At 61.1% G+C, this 15,632-nt stretch overlaps 8 protein-coding genes across 8 annotated transcripts; 4 read left to right on the forward strand and 4 right to left on the reverse strand.

Moving 5' to 3' along the window:
- Positions 1-192: 192 nt before the first annotated feature.
- PAN0_015c5105 (PLP-dependent transferase) lies at positions 193-1,755 on the forward strand (the record flags this gene model as incomplete). Its single annotated transcript, XM_014799415.1, has 1 exon — positions 193-1,755. One exon carries the CDS (start codon positions 193-195, stop codon positions 1,753-1,755), a length of 1,563 nt encoding a protein of 520 aa, XP_014654901.1.
- A 57-nt stretch (positions 1,756-1,812) lies between these two features.
- On the reverse strand, positions 1,813-2,997 carry PAN0_015d5106 (uncharacterized protein; the record flags this gene model as incomplete). The annotated part of the gene is made up of 1 exon (XM_014799416.1): positions 1,813-2,997. One exon carries the CDS (start codon positions 2,995-2,997, stop codon positions 1,813-1,815), a length of 1,185 nt encoding a protein of 394 aa, XP_014654902.1.
- Positions 2,998-3,206: 209 nt separating this feature from the next.
- PAN0_015d5107 (DNA/RNA non-specific endonuclease) lies at positions 3,207-4,292 on the reverse strand (the record flags this gene model as incomplete). Its single annotated transcript, XM_014799417.1, has 1 exon — positions 3,207-4,292. The coding sequence occupies one exon, from the start codon at positions 4,290-4,292 to the stop codon at positions 3,207-3,209; it is 1,086 nt and encodes a 361-aa protein (XP_014654903.1).
- Positions 4,293-4,561: 269 nt separating this feature from the next.
- On the reverse strand, positions 4,562-6,007 carry PAN0_015d5108 (branched-chain alpha-keto acid dehydrogenase e1-alpha subunit; the record flags this gene model as incomplete). Its single annotated transcript, XM_014799418.1, has 1 exon — positions 4,562-6,007. The coding sequence occupies one exon, from the start codon at positions 6,005-6,007 to the stop codon at positions 4,562-4,564; it is 1,446 nt and encodes a 481-aa protein (XP_014654904.1).
- A 2,311-nt stretch (positions 6,008-8,318) lies between these two features.
- Positions 8,319-10,064, forward strand: PAN0_015c5109 (uncharacterized protein; the record flags this gene model as incomplete). The annotated part of the gene is made up of 1 exon (XM_014799419.1): positions 8,319-10,064. The coding sequence occupies one exon, from the start codon at positions 8,319-8,321 to the stop codon at positions 10,062-10,064; it is 1,746 nt and encodes a 581-aa protein (XP_014654905.1).
- Positions 10,065-10,605: 541 nt separating this feature from the next.
- Positions 10,606-12,705, forward strand: PAN0_015c5110 (acetylornithine transaminase; the record flags this gene model as incomplete). Its single annotated transcript, XM_014799420.1, has 1 exon — positions 10,606-12,705. The coding sequence occupies one exon, from the start codon at positions 10,606-10,608 to the stop codon at positions 12,703-12,705; it is 2,100 nt and encodes a 699-aa protein (XP_014654906.1).
- Positions 12,706-12,765: 60 nt separating this feature from the next.
- Positions 12,766-13,863, reverse strand: PAN0_015d5111 (NAD(P)-binding protein; the record flags this gene model as incomplete). Its single annotated transcript, XM_014799421.1, has 1 exon — positions 12,766-13,863. One exon carries the CDS (start codon positions 13,861-13,863, stop codon positions 12,766-12,768), a length of 1,098 nt encoding a protein of 365 aa, XP_014654907.1.
- Positions 13,864-14,246: 383 nt separating this feature from the next.
- Positions 14,247-15,414, forward strand: PAN0_015c5112 (pex19-domain-containing protein; the record flags this gene model as incomplete). Its single annotated transcript, XM_014799422.1, has 2 exons — positions 14,247-14,346; positions 14,414-15,414. 2 exons carry the CDS (start codon positions 14,247-14,249, stop codon positions 15,412-15,414), a joined length of 1,101 nt encoding a protein of 366 aa, XP_014654908.1.
- Positions 15,415-15,632: the final 218 nt, after the last annotated feature.

Genomic DNA, 15,632 nt, shown 5'->3' on the forward strand with positions numbered 1-15,632 from the left:
CGGCAGCAGCAGCGGCTGACTGTTCTAACGCCGCTCCGATGCGCTGCGCCCGGACCACCGCTTTAACTGCGCCTCGCAATTACGCTTCGCTGCCGGCCGACTGAGCGCGCTCCGATAAAGACGCCGTCGCCCCCTTCCGCTCGCACATTCTTCCTCCCCTCCCACCACCACGCTCATCTGCGCATTCCGACCATGGCCGACATTCCTGCTGCTTCGGCGGCGCCGGCATCCTCTGCGCCCGACCTGTCCACGCTCACTGCTGCCGTGTCGTCCGCCACGCTCTCCGACGATGGCAGCGCCACACTCTCGCGCCGCGGCGAGCACGGCGCCAACACGTTCCAGCTGCCCGAGGGCCTGAAGCGGCTGCTGGCCAACATGTACGACCCGGCCACCAACCCGCAAGGCATCATCAACGCCGGTATTGCAGACAACTCGCTGTGCCGCGACGAGCTGCTGCGCTATCTGCTTGCGCCGCACAGGCTGCAGCTCTCCCCTGCCGACCTGACGTACGCGGATCGGTTCACCACCTCGACGCGGCTGCTCGAGGCCATCGCCAAGCTCTTCAACGAGTACTCCCCCGATTGGCCCGACACGACGCACTCGCCCAGGCCAAGGAAGGAGGTGACGGTGGATCATATTGCGATTGCGTCGGGCGCGACAGGGATCCTGGACGAGCTGTTTTGGAATCTGTGCGACGAGGGCGATGGCGTGCTGCTGAGCACGCCGTACTACAATGCGTTTGACAACGACCTTACCAGCCGCGCCAAGGCACAGGTGGTTCCGGTGCATCTGCCGTTACCTGACGTAGCGGGGGAGAGGTTGGATAAGACGGCGTTTGCGAGAGAGACGGTGGCGGCGTACGAGGCTGCGTACGAGCGCGCTGCGAAGCAGGGGGTGAGGGTGCGTGCGCTGCTGCTGTGTAACCCGCACAATCCGACGGGCACGATCATTCCACGCGAAACCGTGATCGCACTCGCCCGACTCGCCGCCAAACGCAAGATGCATTTTGTGTCGGACGAGATCTATGCGCGCTCGTGCTTCACCACCACGGATGTACCCGACCCAGCGGTGTTCCACAGCATCCTGTCGGTGGATGTAGACAAGGAGTGTGGGTTGGACCCAGCGTACGTGCATGTGGTCACGTCGGCATCGAAGGACTTTGCAGTCAACGGGTTCCGACTGGGCGTGCTCGTCTCCCAACACAACCCGGCACTACTACGAGCCATGGCTTCGGTGGGACTGTTGTCGCAGAGTGCTTCGCCAGCTGCATCGCTCTGGCACACATGGCTCTGCGACGAATCCTTTTTGCGATGGTACCTGGCCGAGAACCGTCGACGCCTTGCGCGCGCCTACGAATACACCGTCGAATGGGCACGCCTCGCCGGTGTCCCCTACTACCCCTCCAACGCCGGCTTCTTTGTGATGCTCGATTTCAGCGCAAAGATCGACATCACCCCCGGAATGGATGAAAAGGAGGCGGCGAGGAGGGAGGAGGAGTTTGTGGATCGACTGTTGGATTGCGGGGTCTTTGTGGCTCCCGGTGCGCAGTACCACCATCCGAAAAAGGGATGGTTTAGGTTCACGTTTAGCATGCAGCCCAAGACGCTTAAGCTCGCACTCGAACGCACCGAAGAGGCTCTGCGGCTCGACAAGAGCGTCGAGAAGAATAGACCACTGCTCAGTCTGGACTCGGGCGGTACTCCGGCCCCCGATGCGGGAAAGAGGCAAAGCTGGATTCAAAAGCTTGTTGGCTAGTCACTACCGCGCTTAGAATGGCAAATCCTTGTCTATTGCATTCAAAAGGCCGGGGTTTTAGGTGCGGCTGTTGGAGAGATCGCCTTCATCGTCGGCCTCGATGGCAATAACGTGGTGAGGATCCAACAGTTCGTCCTCCTCGCTCGCCACCTTTTGCTTTTGCTTTTGCTTGTTCTTGGGCTTTGGTTGCGATGTGGTTGGGACGTGCTCGTCCTCTTCGATTTCATCCTGTGCTCGCTGCTGCTGCGTGTTTGGCTGCGCGTTGGATCGCATAGCCTCTTCGTCACGCTCTGTGTTTTGCCTATACACCCTGCTCTGCGCCAAGATAGCCAGGTCGATCGAGAGCTGGAATGCCGCACACGACGTAAACTGCACGGGGCTGCTGCGGAGCACAAAGTAGAGCAGCTTGAAGCTATCACCCCCGAGCCAGCCGAGCAACACACTCGCGCGGAAGCCAGCCAGGCTCTTACGACGATGGTTGGCGATAAGCTGCGGAATCGGCAGTGTCGACTCGAGTCCCAATGCCACATACCCCAACACGGCGATGAAGGTGGTTGAGCTGCTAAAGATGACGTAGAGTAGCAGGAGGAGGAGCGAGAAGAGCGCGAGGAAGACGAGGTACGAGTTGTAGTCGGCCCACTGCCAGAAGTTAAGCGGTCGAGAGCCGGAAGGTTTGAGAGCTGCCATGAGCGAGCGCGTTCTCGACGAGGTGTTGGGTGGTGGCAACCCGCCTGCCGAGGTCGTGGGGTCGGTGGACGAAAGTCGACCGTACGAATTGCCCCTAAACAACGACCCCAACGTGACGAGCAGAGGTTGCTTATCCGCATACAACTGGTCTTCCTCCTGCTCTGCAGCATGCACATCCATCAGGTCGTGTGTAGTTGATCGCGAGGGTTGGGAGGTTTGCGAGGGTTGCTGATCTTCGTCGGCGTTAAAGACGACGCGTGCGCCGTCGGAGGAGATGCTCTTGCTAAAGCGCGTGACGGGCTTGAAGCGGATGCAGAGGTAGAGCAGTCCGAGCTGCGCCGCGATCATGAGGATGCTCTGGAGCAGCAGGGCGAATTCGAAGCGCTCGCCGAGCCAGAAGAAGCAGCGCGTAATGTTGGCCAACAGCAACACCGCACACACGTCGTGCGAGAAGCCGCGCGCGTCCTGCTTGCGATAGATCGAGTAGGCCTGGTCGGCGTACACCAGCGGCGCCCCAATCGCCATCCCCAAAGACGCCAGCGTAGACACACTCATCGTTTCCCAAATGCCAGACCGAATGTGGATGTGCGCCAAAAGATGGTGGTTGATGGTCAAAACCCAACACACACACACGCGCGCACGGGCTCCACCTTTTGACCCTTACCTCGCTCGACGCAATTTTTTCCACTTGATCCTTTTGCACACTCCGTTCGACCATCCCTTCAAACCACACACACTTTTGCTGCAACGGGAATGCATTGAGATCAGAGTCTGGCACTGGGTGCGGGGAGGGCCTTGGGTGCAGCAGCGGACAGCGTCTTGCTCTTGTCGCTGAAATCCCTCACCACGATCGAGCACTGGACGGTATCGCACAGCCTCTTAGCTGCGCCCTTGACGGCGGGTGGAAACAGCGTCAACCCCGCAGCCCTCTCGACCGTCTCGACGGGCACGGCAAAGCTCTCCAGCGGTGCCTCGTTGGGAATCACACTGTTCGGCATGACAAATGCCCCCATCACCATGCCGCTGCCCAAACCGACCTTGGCTCCAATCGCCTTCCACTCTGGCTTGGGCCCTGGTGCACCGTTGGCTTCGCTGGCGGTCCCTACGCCGAGGATGACTTTGGCAAAGTGGGTGGGGACGGCGATGTTGGGAGGGTTGCCGATGACTTCGTACGAGACGCGGAACTTTCCATCTGGATACTGGCGGGGCAGGTACAGCGGGATGGTGAAGACGTACAGGTCGGCGAACCTCGATGTGAGGCGGCGGACAAAGTCCTCTGTGTGAGCCCAGTAGTCGCGGTTCATCCCGGCACCCACCTGAGGCGCAATGTTGGTGAGCAGGAACGTCTCGTCCATGGCGAGCTGGGAGATCTTGGCGTCGGCAGCGGGGACCATGTGGCCACGGTCGTAGCCCGAGCGAAAGTAGTCGGCCATCTTGGCGCGGAAGAGCTCTGGGATCCGAGTATCCTCGCGGAAAACAGAGTTGGAGCGGTCCGGTTTCGGGCCTGGCGGACGCTGCAGCGCTGCAGCCGTCAGGTGCTCAGCCGTCCATGCGGGGTGGCGCAACCGACGGTCGTAGGATGAAACGTAGGCCGAGTGGCGAAGGAAGTCCGAGACAGGGCCAGGGTAGCCGGCGGGTCCGAGAGAGTCCGATGAGGTATAGCCCGAGTCGACGACGGCGACAGATGAGGAGGAGGGGGTGGAAGTGATGGCCGGTTTACCGGGGGTAGAGGGCTGGTCGTGCGAGATGGCAGCGGCGGTGGGCTTGCGGTTGGACGCAAGCAGGACCGCTCCACCAACTCCAACCGCTAGACCACTCGCAAAGAGTCCGGCTTGCACCACATACGACATGGTCACAGAGCTGTCCAGAGGCAAATGGTGCCGAGAAGAAAGGTGCGTCGCCAAATCGAAGCGGTGGTTTTTTCATCAGCTTCGAGCGCACTTTTTTTTTTTTTTTTTTGCGCCCTTTTCTTTTTCTTTTCTGGCCATTTTAGCGGGAGTTCAGGTTCAGGGTCCAAAAGACCAACACCTCCTGCTCGTCAGTCCATCCTCACTGCACGCCGTCAGTCTGCAATTGTGAGCAGGTCTTGATTCACAGCAAAGTTCATTCTGACAGCCAGCTAGAGCTTGTTCTCGCGGTACTGCTCCATGTCCTTGCCAGCATTGGCGTGCTTGGCGAGCTCCTTGGACCAACCCGGGAGCGCGCCGTATTTCTGCAACAGCTCGGCGAGTTCGGCGCGTTGTTCCCTCAGATTTCCCGGCAACTCGCCACGGTAGGTGCCTTCGAAGAGGCTGCTGAGTTGGGGGCGTTTCTTCTTCTCTGCGCGGCCCATTGCCTCGATGACGGTCTTGCGATGTTCGGCCTTGGTCTGCTCCTCGAGTGCATCGTTCCACCAGCCACGGTCGGTGAGGAAGTTGCGCATGCGGTGGAGCGGATTGTCCATCTGCTTCCAGCTTTCTACTGCCTGCTTGCTGCGGTAGGCCGACGAGTCGTCCGAGGTCGAATGGTGGCCCACGCGGTACGTCATGGCTTCAATCAGCACCGGTCGCTGCTCCGCGATCGCCTTGGCCTTGGCGGCTTGTACGGCCGAACGCACTGCAAGGGCATCGTTACCGTCGACACGGATGGTGAGCATCCCGTACCCCGGTCCGCGAGACGCAATACCATCACCTCGGAACTGCTCGGCTGCAGGCGTCGAAATCGCATACCCATTGTTGCGCACAAAGAAGATCACGGGGCTTTTGGTGGTGCTAGCAAGGTTCATACCCGCGTGAAAATCACCTTCGCTCGCGGCGCCTTCGCCAAAGTAGCAAACGACGACGTTGTTCTCCCTGCCCTTGGTCCTCTTGAGCGCATAACCTGCACCTGCCGCCTGGGGGATCTGCGTAGCAAGCGGGCTGCTGATGGTGTGAAAGTGGTGCTGGGTGCTTCCAAAGTGGATGGGCATCTGCCTGCCGCCGCACAGATCATCTTCGGCCCCAAACACCTGCGACATGTAATGGTCCATGGAGAACTCGCGCCACAGCAGTACACCGGATTCTCTGTACTGTGCAAACACCTCGTCCTTGGTATCGAGCCCCGCGGCACTACCGATAACAGCACCCTCTTCGCCGTAGGATGTCATCATGAACGAGATTCGTCCCTGGCGCTGGGCGTTGTACAGAATCACGTCGATCTGGGGCAGGAGCAGCATGGTTCGGTACATCTTGACCGCCTCTTGCTCGGTGATGTCCACCATCTGGTCCGTGACGCCGGGGAGGAGGCGACCGACACCGTCCATGAGCCGGAAGGTGGGGATGCCACCCTGGGCGTTCGAGTTGCCCGAAAGCTGCTTGGGCTTGACACGGTCGAAGAAGCTGTCGTTGAGCGAGGTGAGGAACACCGACGATGGATGGCCGGGCAAATGGCCCTGCGGCTCGTCGCCGTCCTTGCTTGCAAGCGCCGTGCTGGCAAAGGTGCGTGAGAGCATCGTCGAGCTGCTGGCGGTGGACGAGCGCGCGGTAGGGCACAGCTGACGCCCGAATCGCAGCTGGCGTGCAGCACGTGAAGTCGTCGAGGCCATCATCCTGATTTGCAGACTTTTGACCGGCGGTAGCGATGATTGCAGACAGGAGATGGTGGGGAAAGAAGCAGATGCGGGGCGGATCTATTCTTCGGCGCCTGTCCCGGTCTGGGGAAGGGTCGTCGTCCGTTTACCCCACACACCCACCCCCACCAAAAGAGGCGCTGCAAGCCGCGTTCGGTGCTCCGTCCGCCCTAAAGCCGATGCGCTGCCAACCTTGAATTGTCGGCCTTGACGGTCTGCCCAAAATTTCAAAATCAAAGCTGTTAGCCAATGAAGTTAAACATTGCTGGAGTGGGCGAAAATCGGTCGCGTGTTGTTCTCGAACTGCCAGCGAAGGACGGGGCGGCGCGCGGGTCTCAGAGATGCAGCGAGGGCGCGTAAGCGAAGCAGAGGCGAATCCGCAAGGGACCGCCCGAGACCCGGCGAGTGTGAGAAGGAGACCTGACTGAGCCATGAGCCGTTGGTGAGGGTTGGTGGCGTGGAATGGCGAGAGGCATGAGCGACGAGTTGGCCAGCTGCACACGCCTTCTTTTCATGGCGCTTGGGTCGTCGGTATGAGCATCGACATGCGAGCTGGGGAGCGATCGACCGTCGGTTGGGTGGCCGGCAAACGATCTGCAATTTACACGTTGGCTCGCTCGTGTCGCTGGCTCACAGAGCGATGGAGCGCTGGCTGGCTGGCATGGGAGGAGGCTGCATGCCTGCCTGCATGGCGTGCATGCATGTCTAGCGCGGTGTCGAGGCAGAGAGCATCGGAACCCTTTCGCTGCAGAGACTCTCTCTGGCGTGTTTTCGCCGCTGCCCAAAAAAAATTGACGACGCGCCAGCCAGCCGCCCCAAAAAGGGTTTGGCCCACGACGACGATTGAGGGCATCTCGTCGGTCTTGGCTTGGCGGGCTGTCTAGGCCCCGCCTTGCTCGCTTGCTTGCATTTTTGGCAAAATTGAGCTGCCTCGACCCGCCGCCCGTCGCCGCCTGCTCAAGGATCAGCTCAGCAGCAACAGCGGCTCAGTCAATCTGCTTCCCGCTCCGCTTCAAGCTCGGCTCTCTGCCTGCATTTTCCACGACCCTGGCTGCTGCCCTCGCCTCGCCTCGCTCGACTCGACTCGACTCGACTCGGCCATCTCGTCGTTTTGGTCGTCGTCGTCGCCATCCTCGCCATCACTCCCTTCCTCCATCAGTCCCGTCGTGGTTTCCCTTTTTCCATTTCCCCCTTTCCCCCTACTCCCTAGTCTCCCTTCCATCTCTCTCTCCGGTCATCGCCCCGTCTTCGTCTTCAACCTCTATCCCATCATCGCCATCACCCTACCATCCTCATCCTCGCCTTTGGCCCTTTTTTCTTTCTCACCTTCTTCGGCTCCCAGCCCAGCATCGGTTCCTCCTCGTTCGTCTGCGACTTTCGAACTTTTCCCGCAGCTGTCAACAATCCCACTCCCATTCGAGCCGCTCAATCAGCCCTTCGAAGAATCTTTTTCATCGTCACAGCATCACCTTTTCGCCCTCACAACAAGTGACACTATCCAAGAGAAAATCCTACAAAAACAGACGTCTCTCCTTCTCACTCCGTCACTCGACATCATCACCTCCCTTGCGCCCCATTGTGCCAGCGCCAGGTAACTCCTTCCTGCCGCCGCCCATCTCACCGCACTCGACAAAGCGGCCCTCCCATTTCACTGCAACATCGCCTTGTGATTCATTCGCCTGGCTTGATCTCCGCTTCCCACTCCACACGCAACCACTTTTAGCACCGGCCCGTCCTCGGTGCATTGCCAAACTCACTCCGCCCACCTCCGTCACAATCCCACTCCAGCCCACTTCGGTGCCACTACCCAACAAGCCACATCAATCTCGATCTTCTTCTCTACCCATCCGGGTGCCGATCCCGCTTCGTTGTCACCGCAACCGAGCGCCAACACTGCCACAACTTCGCACACCCGCTCAAACCTCTTGAGCCGGTACTCTTGACCAACTTCCACCACCACCACGCTCAAAAACCCCCTCCCCGGCCACCTCAGCTTTCTCACAGCGTTGATCGCAGCCGCCCTCTCCCACCAGCCTCGCTCTCGCCTTCAGTCCAACTTGCTCTGCCACGTTCGTCGAATCGCCCGAACTGTATACCTGCCCACCAGCAACCCTCAAGATTCCCATTGCTTCCACTCGACTCGCCACTCGTTCCGCACCGAGCTTCAATCAACTCTCTGCAAGTCTTGTATCAACACTACTCTTCCTCGTCTGGCAACGAGCCTCTGTAAACACACACTCCCTCACTCTCACAAGCTGAGCATCGGATCTCGGCCTCTCGCATCATCACGATGAACACTTCCAACCACCAGCAGTACTACGGCGGCAACGCCTACGCCAACCGCACCGACTCGTACGCACCCCTGCGTCCCGAAGGCCTCGGCCTCGGCTCCATCTTCCCTGGCCAGGACAGCGCACACGACTCTCGCCTTCGCCAGCAGCAGTCGCAGCAATATCCTTCGCTTCACCAGCACCACCAGCAGAACCAGCAGAACAATGCCTACCGCACTGCCGACTCGCTGCGTGACATCTCGGCGCTTCAGGCCAGCCTCGAGGACCAGCTTGCCGCCATGCGTCTTCAGTCCAGCCACAACTCGGACGCCCAGCTCGGCTACCAGAGCCACGCCGCTAACCAGGGCGGATACGCCCATCAGCACCAATATGCGCAGCAGCAGCAGCAACAGCAGTATCTCCAGATGCAGCTCCAGCAGCAGTTTGCCCAGCAGCAGGCAGCCGTGCAGCAGCAAAAGATCGAGCTACTCCGTCTGCAGGCGCTGCAGAAGCAACAGCAGCAGCAGCAGCTCCAGTACGGCCAGCAGCAGCTCTACAGCAACGGCAACAACAGCAACAACAACAACAGCAGCCACCAGCAGCAGCTGGCGGCTCAGCAGCGTCTGCTTCTCTCGCAGCTTCAAGGCGGACACGGCGAGCTCGACATGGGCTCGCTCTACAACACCACTGCCGCCTCTGCTCAGGAGCAGAGGCAAGCCGCACAGGCGAGCCTCCAAGCCAGCCTGCGTCAGCGACAGGTGCAGCAACTCTACCAGACCATGGGTCTCGAAAACGGCGTGCACGGAATGGCTCCCAACTACAACGAGTCGATCCAGCAACAGCAGCAGCAGCAACAACAACAGCAGCAGCTGCAGAACATCCTCAACCGCCACACGCGCCAGGTGAGCAACGAAGGCGCTGCACACTCGCGCGTCCCCCTCGACCAGAGGAGCTGGCGAGGAGGTGCGATGGCGGGCGAAGAGAGGATGCCCACGCCGCCCTCGCACCGCGGCAGCTCGCCCGCGTCTTCGGTGAGCGACTCGCGCCGTCCGATGCGTCCGTCGTCCGGCACGGCCGAGAGCATCATGTCGATGCGCTCGCGCACCATGACGCCTTCGATCGTCATCGACGACAGCGCCTCGGAAGGCTCGCGCGCCCACTCGGAGTTTGACCAGGTGGAGGGCGACCAGACGCCCGAGACGAGCGAGGAGGACCTCGAGGTGCACACGACGCCCATGAACAAGGCGGTGCTGGCCACCACACCGCGTCCGCACCAGATGCAGACGCAGACGCAGCTGCACAAGCAGGCCAACGGCGGACGCTACGGATCGCTCGGCCGGGCGGGTGCCAATGCGGGTGCCGGTGCCGGTGCGGGTGCGAGTGCAAGTGCGCCTACGTCGACCAGCTCGACGCCGCCGATGAGCGCGCCCAAGGCGATCCCGCGTGCGATCCACCTGTCTGCGGCGCCGCAGCACCGTGCGTTCAAGGCGAACGGCTCGTCGGACGGCGTGCAGACGATCAACAACGCCGGCCTTACGCTGCCCCCGATCCAGCCGCGGCGCCAGCCCAAGGGTCAGCCGAGCGATTTCGCCAAGGTCAACTTCCAGGCGCGCATGAACAGCCGGCTGCGCAAGGACGCCATGTCGAAGCTGTGCGCCAGTCCGCGCGCCGCGAGCTTTGGCGGCAATGGCATGAGCTTTGGCGCGCGCCTCTCGAGTGCCGGCAGCAACGTCGGCGGCGTCGGTGCGATCGCTGCGCAGCCTTGATCGACCTTGTTCTTTTTGATCCTCACTCCCTCGTTTGTTTCGATGATTGGGGAGGTTTCGTGTCTCGTCTCGTGTCACCCGCTTTCAAAGTGCATTTTGATGTTCGCATTCGAGGCTGCGATTGGGTCTGAGCAGGCAGAGCGTGTGCGGTGAGAGTGAGTCGCTACTTGATGCGCTCGAGTGGGCCGAGGGCAGACACCCGCGGCAAGGGCTGCGGGTGGTGGGGTTGCAGTTGTGCGCCTTGCACGCGCCGACGCTGTGGGCGGCGGGTTTACGTGATGCTCCGATAGCGCGCTCGGGTGGCGCGGCGCTGCAGCGGCAGCGAGAAGGAACAACTGAAAAAGAAAAAGAACCATTTGCGATTTCCCCTGCCTTTCGCCCGCCTTTTGCCCGCTTTTCGGTGACTCTGAACTGACGTGGACGGGCGTGACTCCACATTTTTTGGGCATTTTCGCTGCCTTATCAAAGGCGCTTCCGAGCCCTCCATCGGTCTTTGCAACGACCATCTCGATATCGACCTGCGCCTGCTTTGGTATTCAACATGGCCGCCACACGAGCTGCTCTCTCCAGCGCAGCCAAGCGACCCTGTGCGTCGCTCATGCTCGCCGCCTCATCCGCGCGCTGCGTGCGTCCGCAGCTGCGTCTGCTCGCCACCCACGCCGCACCCGCCACGGCGGCATCCACCAAGAAGCCCTGTGCCGACTACATTTCGCTCTCGCATCCGGATGGCGACGCCTCGCGCGGCTCCAAGATCGCGGACACGCTCGACCGATTCTCGCACTCGGTGCTCGCGACGTACTCGCGGCCGCAGCTCATCTTTACGCGCGGCAACGGCCTCGACCTGTACGCCGCGGCGGACCCCAACACGAACCAGGGCCACAACGAGCGCAAGTACCTCGACTTTTCCTCGGGCATCGCCGTCAACTCGCTCGGCCACGCCGATCCCAAGATCGCCCAGATCGCGGCCGAGCAGAGCGCCAAGCTCGTGCATGCCTCCAACCTGTACCACAACGAGTGGTCCGGTGAGCTCGCCGATCGTATGGTCAACCTCACCCACCAGCACGGCGGTCTGGGCTTTGCAAAGGGCTCCAAGCCGACGAGCCCGGACACCGCGGGTCTCAAGGTGTTCCTCGCCAATTCGGGAACCGAGGCGAACGAGGCGGCGCTCAAGTTCGCTCGCAAGGCGGCCAAGTCGCACCCGACCAAGGGCGGGGCGCACAAGACAGGGCTGGTGAGCTTCAAGAACGCCTTCCACGGCAGGACAATGGGCGCGCTCGCTATGACGCCCAACCCCAAGTACCAGGCGCCCTTTGCGCCGCTCATCGGCGACGTGCGCACGGGCACGTACAACGACGTGGCGGGCATCGAGAGTCTGGTGGACGAGACGACGGCGGGCGTGATTGTAGAGCCGGTTCAGGGCGAGGGCGGAATCTTCCCGGCGTCGATCGAGTTCCTCACGGCACTGCGTAAGCGGTGTGACGAGGTGGGGGCTATGCTGATCTATGACGAGATCCAGTGTGGACTCTTCCGCGCGGGTACGCTGTGGTGCCATAGCGAGTACCCGACTTCGGCGCATCCGGACATGGTGACCATGGCCAAGCCGCTTGCGAACGGGTTTCCGATCGGCGCGGTGCTCATGCGCGATTCGGTGGCGCAGCTGATTGCGGTGGGCGACCACGGCACGACGTTCGGGGGTGGACCGCTGACGAGCCGGATTGCGCACCACGTGCTGGGTAGGCTGGCGAGCAAGGAGCTGGGCGACTCGATGAGGGAGAGCTCGCATGCGCTGCTGGGTCGACTGCGCGAGCTTGTAGCCATGTTCCCGGACGTGCTGCTGGACGATGCGGCGGCGGGCAAGCCGAGTCCGCGTGGAAAGGGCTTGATTGTGGGTGTGAGCACCAGGGATCCCTCGCATGCGGGTAGGGTAGTTACGCTCGCCCGCCAGCGTGGACTGCTCATCCTCACCGCTGGCACCGACACCATCCGAATTCTGCCGAGCCTGACGGTGACGCGCGAACAGGTGGACAAGGCGGTGGACATTATCGAGTCGTGTCTGCTCGTCGTGCGCGACGAGATGCAGCGTTCGACCTCCACCCCCGTCTCTTCGAGCAAGCAGCAACAGGTCCGGGCGTTTTCCACATCTGCTCGCACCTCGGCAGCGGCTGCGGGAGCGGGGGTGGGGGGTGAGCAGGCATCGGCAGCAGAGATCCAGGCGGTGTACAAGCAGTTTATCGAGCTGGGTTCGTCGTGGCCCAAAGACCCACTGCGTCCGGACATTGATTTTGGAGCGTCGATCAGTGCAGCTGCGCAGACGGCGTTGCTTTCGGTTGCGTCGCAGTCGGCGGTGCATCCGGAGCAAGTCCACAAACCGCGTGGTGCTCCGCTTCCAGACCCGCTACCCGGTACGCGCACACTCACCAAGGCCGAGCTCGAGTATGCGCAGCAGAGTCTGAAGCTGCTGCGTGAGCTGCGCGACAACAAGGTGCAGCTCGAGTATCCGCTGCCCGAGAGCATGCTCAAGCCCAAGAGTCAGCCCGAGTACTACTCGCGTCTGATCCGCAGCATCGATCGTGCTGTCGAGGGCAAGAGCATCGCTCCTTCGTTCGCCCAACGTGTCAAGAGGTTCTTTGGTCGTGCCTAGCCTTGTCATCTTTAAATTGGCAGTTTTCTGATTACATGTGTTTGGTGGGGGGGAGGGGAATTAGTGTTCGATGGCTTCGATGTGGTCTGGATAGGTGCAGCCGGCAGAGTACCTGACTTGGTCCATGATCTTCATGGTGAGGGTGGATTCGGCGAGTGAGCACGTGGGTTCTTGGAGCTTTCCATCCCTTAGGGCACGGGCACAGGCATCTGCCTCCCAAAACATTCCGTGACCGGGGATGTGGAACTTGCGCGTCTCGTTCTTGCCCGTATAGACACCCTCTGCATCCTTCTCGTGGATCGTAAAGCTTTCCGGCCTGTACGGAGCCCAAGGCACCGTCAGATCCGCCTTCTCCCCCTGAACCAGCACCACATTTCCAGCCGATCGAATCGTCATATTCGTAGTCGCCACACCCTGCGCACCCGTAGCGTTGAAGTTGAGAACCATCGTTGTAAACTCGTCCACCCCCGTCAGCTTGGACTTGATCACGCTGCTGGATACCTCGGGGGCGGTTTTGTTGTTCGCAGGGTCGGCGTAAAGTAGCAGCATTTGCCAGGTGAGGGCGTAGATGCCCAGATCGAGTAGGGCGCCACCACCGAGTTCGGGGTTGAAGAGTCGATGTTTGGGGTCGGGCTTGAACTGCATCCCGAAGTCGCTAAACACGCGACCCACCTTGCCGAGCACCTTTTCATCATGCACAAGCCGCTGGATCTCCTTGACAATAGGGAAGAACCGCGTCCACACCGCTTCCATCAAGAACCTCTTGTTCTCCCTTGCAACTGCGATGAGATGTTCGGTTTGGGCCGCGTTGATCGTGAACGGCTTTTCGCAGCAGACATGCTTCCCGGCGCGGAGCGCAAGGAGCGTGTTGGCGTAATGGAAAGAGTGCGGTGTGGCGACATAGATAATGTCCACCTCGTCGTCGGCTACCAGCGCCTCGTACGAGCCGTACGTCTTGGCCGACTCGGGAGAAGCGCCGATTTTGGTGAGGAATTCGCCGGCACGCGAGGCAGAGGTGGACGAAGCAACGGCCACGATCCGATGCTCGACGTCCGACACCGATCGTGTCGCAGGGTCGGTGAGAAGGTCCTTGGCAAAGGTCTCGGCAATCCAGCCCGTAGCAAGAATGCCCCACTTGCAGACGTATGGAGAAGACATGGTCACGATAAATGCAGCTGAAGAGGTGGGGAAAGATGGTGGATGTGGATCGTCAAGCTCGCCCCGCGCGGAGAGAGAGAGAGAAGGGGGGCGGCGGTCAGTGCCACATGACGTCGTCCCTTCGATCTCGCCGAAAAGACGCCGTGCTTCGGGCCGAAATCACCGAGCCAAGTTGTTTGTACAGAAGGCGTAACAGTTAGAACTATTTTCCGGCTCATTTTTGATTGGAAGCCTCGCATTGGTTCGGAAGCGGAGACGCGCGTTGGGTGGGCTCCGGCTGTTGAAAGTGACCGGCTGTCTCGGGTTCCCCACACATCGCCGCGTATCGGACTCGCTTTTTGCCTTCCCTCTTCCACACCGCACACCACTCGCGATCGCCGACCATGTCCAACACCAACGCACAAAGCACAGCTGCCACCACAGCTCCACCACCAGCACCGTCCGCCAATGTAGACGACGTGGACGATCTCGACGACCTCGATGGTGAGTGTTTTGCCCGGAATTGCGTTGGCAAGGTGGACATCCGCTGACAGTGTTGTTGCGTGAATAGACGTGCTGGACGAGTTTAACGCGCCTTCTGGATCGACACAAGCCGCCGCCGCTGGTGCTGCTGGAGAGGCGCCGAAAGCCCAGTCCAAGCCACAGGTGGAGGATGCAGCGGAGAGCAAGGTGTCGGGAGGAGAGGCGGGGGAGGATGTGGTGTCGCAGGATTTCGCCAAGGAGCTCGCCGAGGGTATGCAGGCGCTGATGAAGGAGCTGGGTGGCCAGGCGAATGCCAATGGCGAAGCGCTCATGGGTGGTGGCGAGGGTGCAGCGGCTCGTGAGGCGGGTGCGGCGGCCGAGTTCAACGAGGAGGAGCTCATGCGTCAGTTTGAAGCCATGATGGCCGGATTCGGCGGTGGCCCCACGACTGCTTCCACCTCCACCGCCCCCGGATCGTCGTCAGCCCCAGCTGCCGGCGGTGCCTCTGGATCGAAGCCGGCGAACTTCAACGATGCAATCGCGGCGACGATGGCCAAGCTGAAAGAGAGCGATGCGTCTGCAACCTCGTCCTCCGCTGCCGCAGACAACCCATTCGCGGGCCTGTCGGGAGCTGAAGGCGAAGAGATGGCCAAGCTGCTCGCCGCGCTCGGTGGATCGGGTGATTTGTCCGGGCTCGAAGGGGCGATGGACAATCCGGAGCTGACCAAGATGCTCGAGGGCATGATGGACGAGCTCATGTCGCGCGAGATCCTCTACGAGCCGCTCAAGGAGCTGCGCGACAAGTACCCCGCTTACCTCGCCGGCTCCGACTCGCGCGACATCTCGGCCGACGATCGAAAGCGCTACGAGCAGCAGTTCGCGTACATCACGCAGATCGTCGCCGTATTCGACGATCCGAAGTACGATGCCAAGGATGCCCAGATGGCAGCGAGGGTGCAGGAGCTCATGAACCAGATGCAGGACTGCGGCTCGCCGCCCAAGGAGATCGTGGGCGATATGCCGGCGGAACTCGAGAGCCTGCCTGGATTCGGCGGTGCAGGTGGCAACGAGGAGTGCACCATCATGTAGCAGTCGCCGAAACTGAATCTATGGTCAATCGATCTATTCGCACAAGTCCATGCACAAAAAGAGTGCGTGCAGGGGAGGGGATTTTGGAGCTCTGGCGGCGTGAAAGCCGGCTCGAATAGGCAAGTTGGGAGGCGAGCGCACGTGACGCGCCCGCACGCGAATCCAAGCCGGATTCCAACACGCGCAACAACCCCAGCTCACAGCGGCGTCCACTCTGC

This window comes from Moesziomyces antarcticus, assembly GCF_000747765.1.
Source record: "Moesziomyces antarcticus DNA, scaffold: scaffold_v10015, strain JCM 10317, whole genome shotgun sequence".
In the NCBI taxonomy this organism is placed as follows: domain Eukaryota; kingdom Fungi; phylum Basidiomycota; class Ustilaginomycetes; order Ustilaginales; family Ustilaginaceae; genus Moesziomyces; species Moesziomyces antarcticus.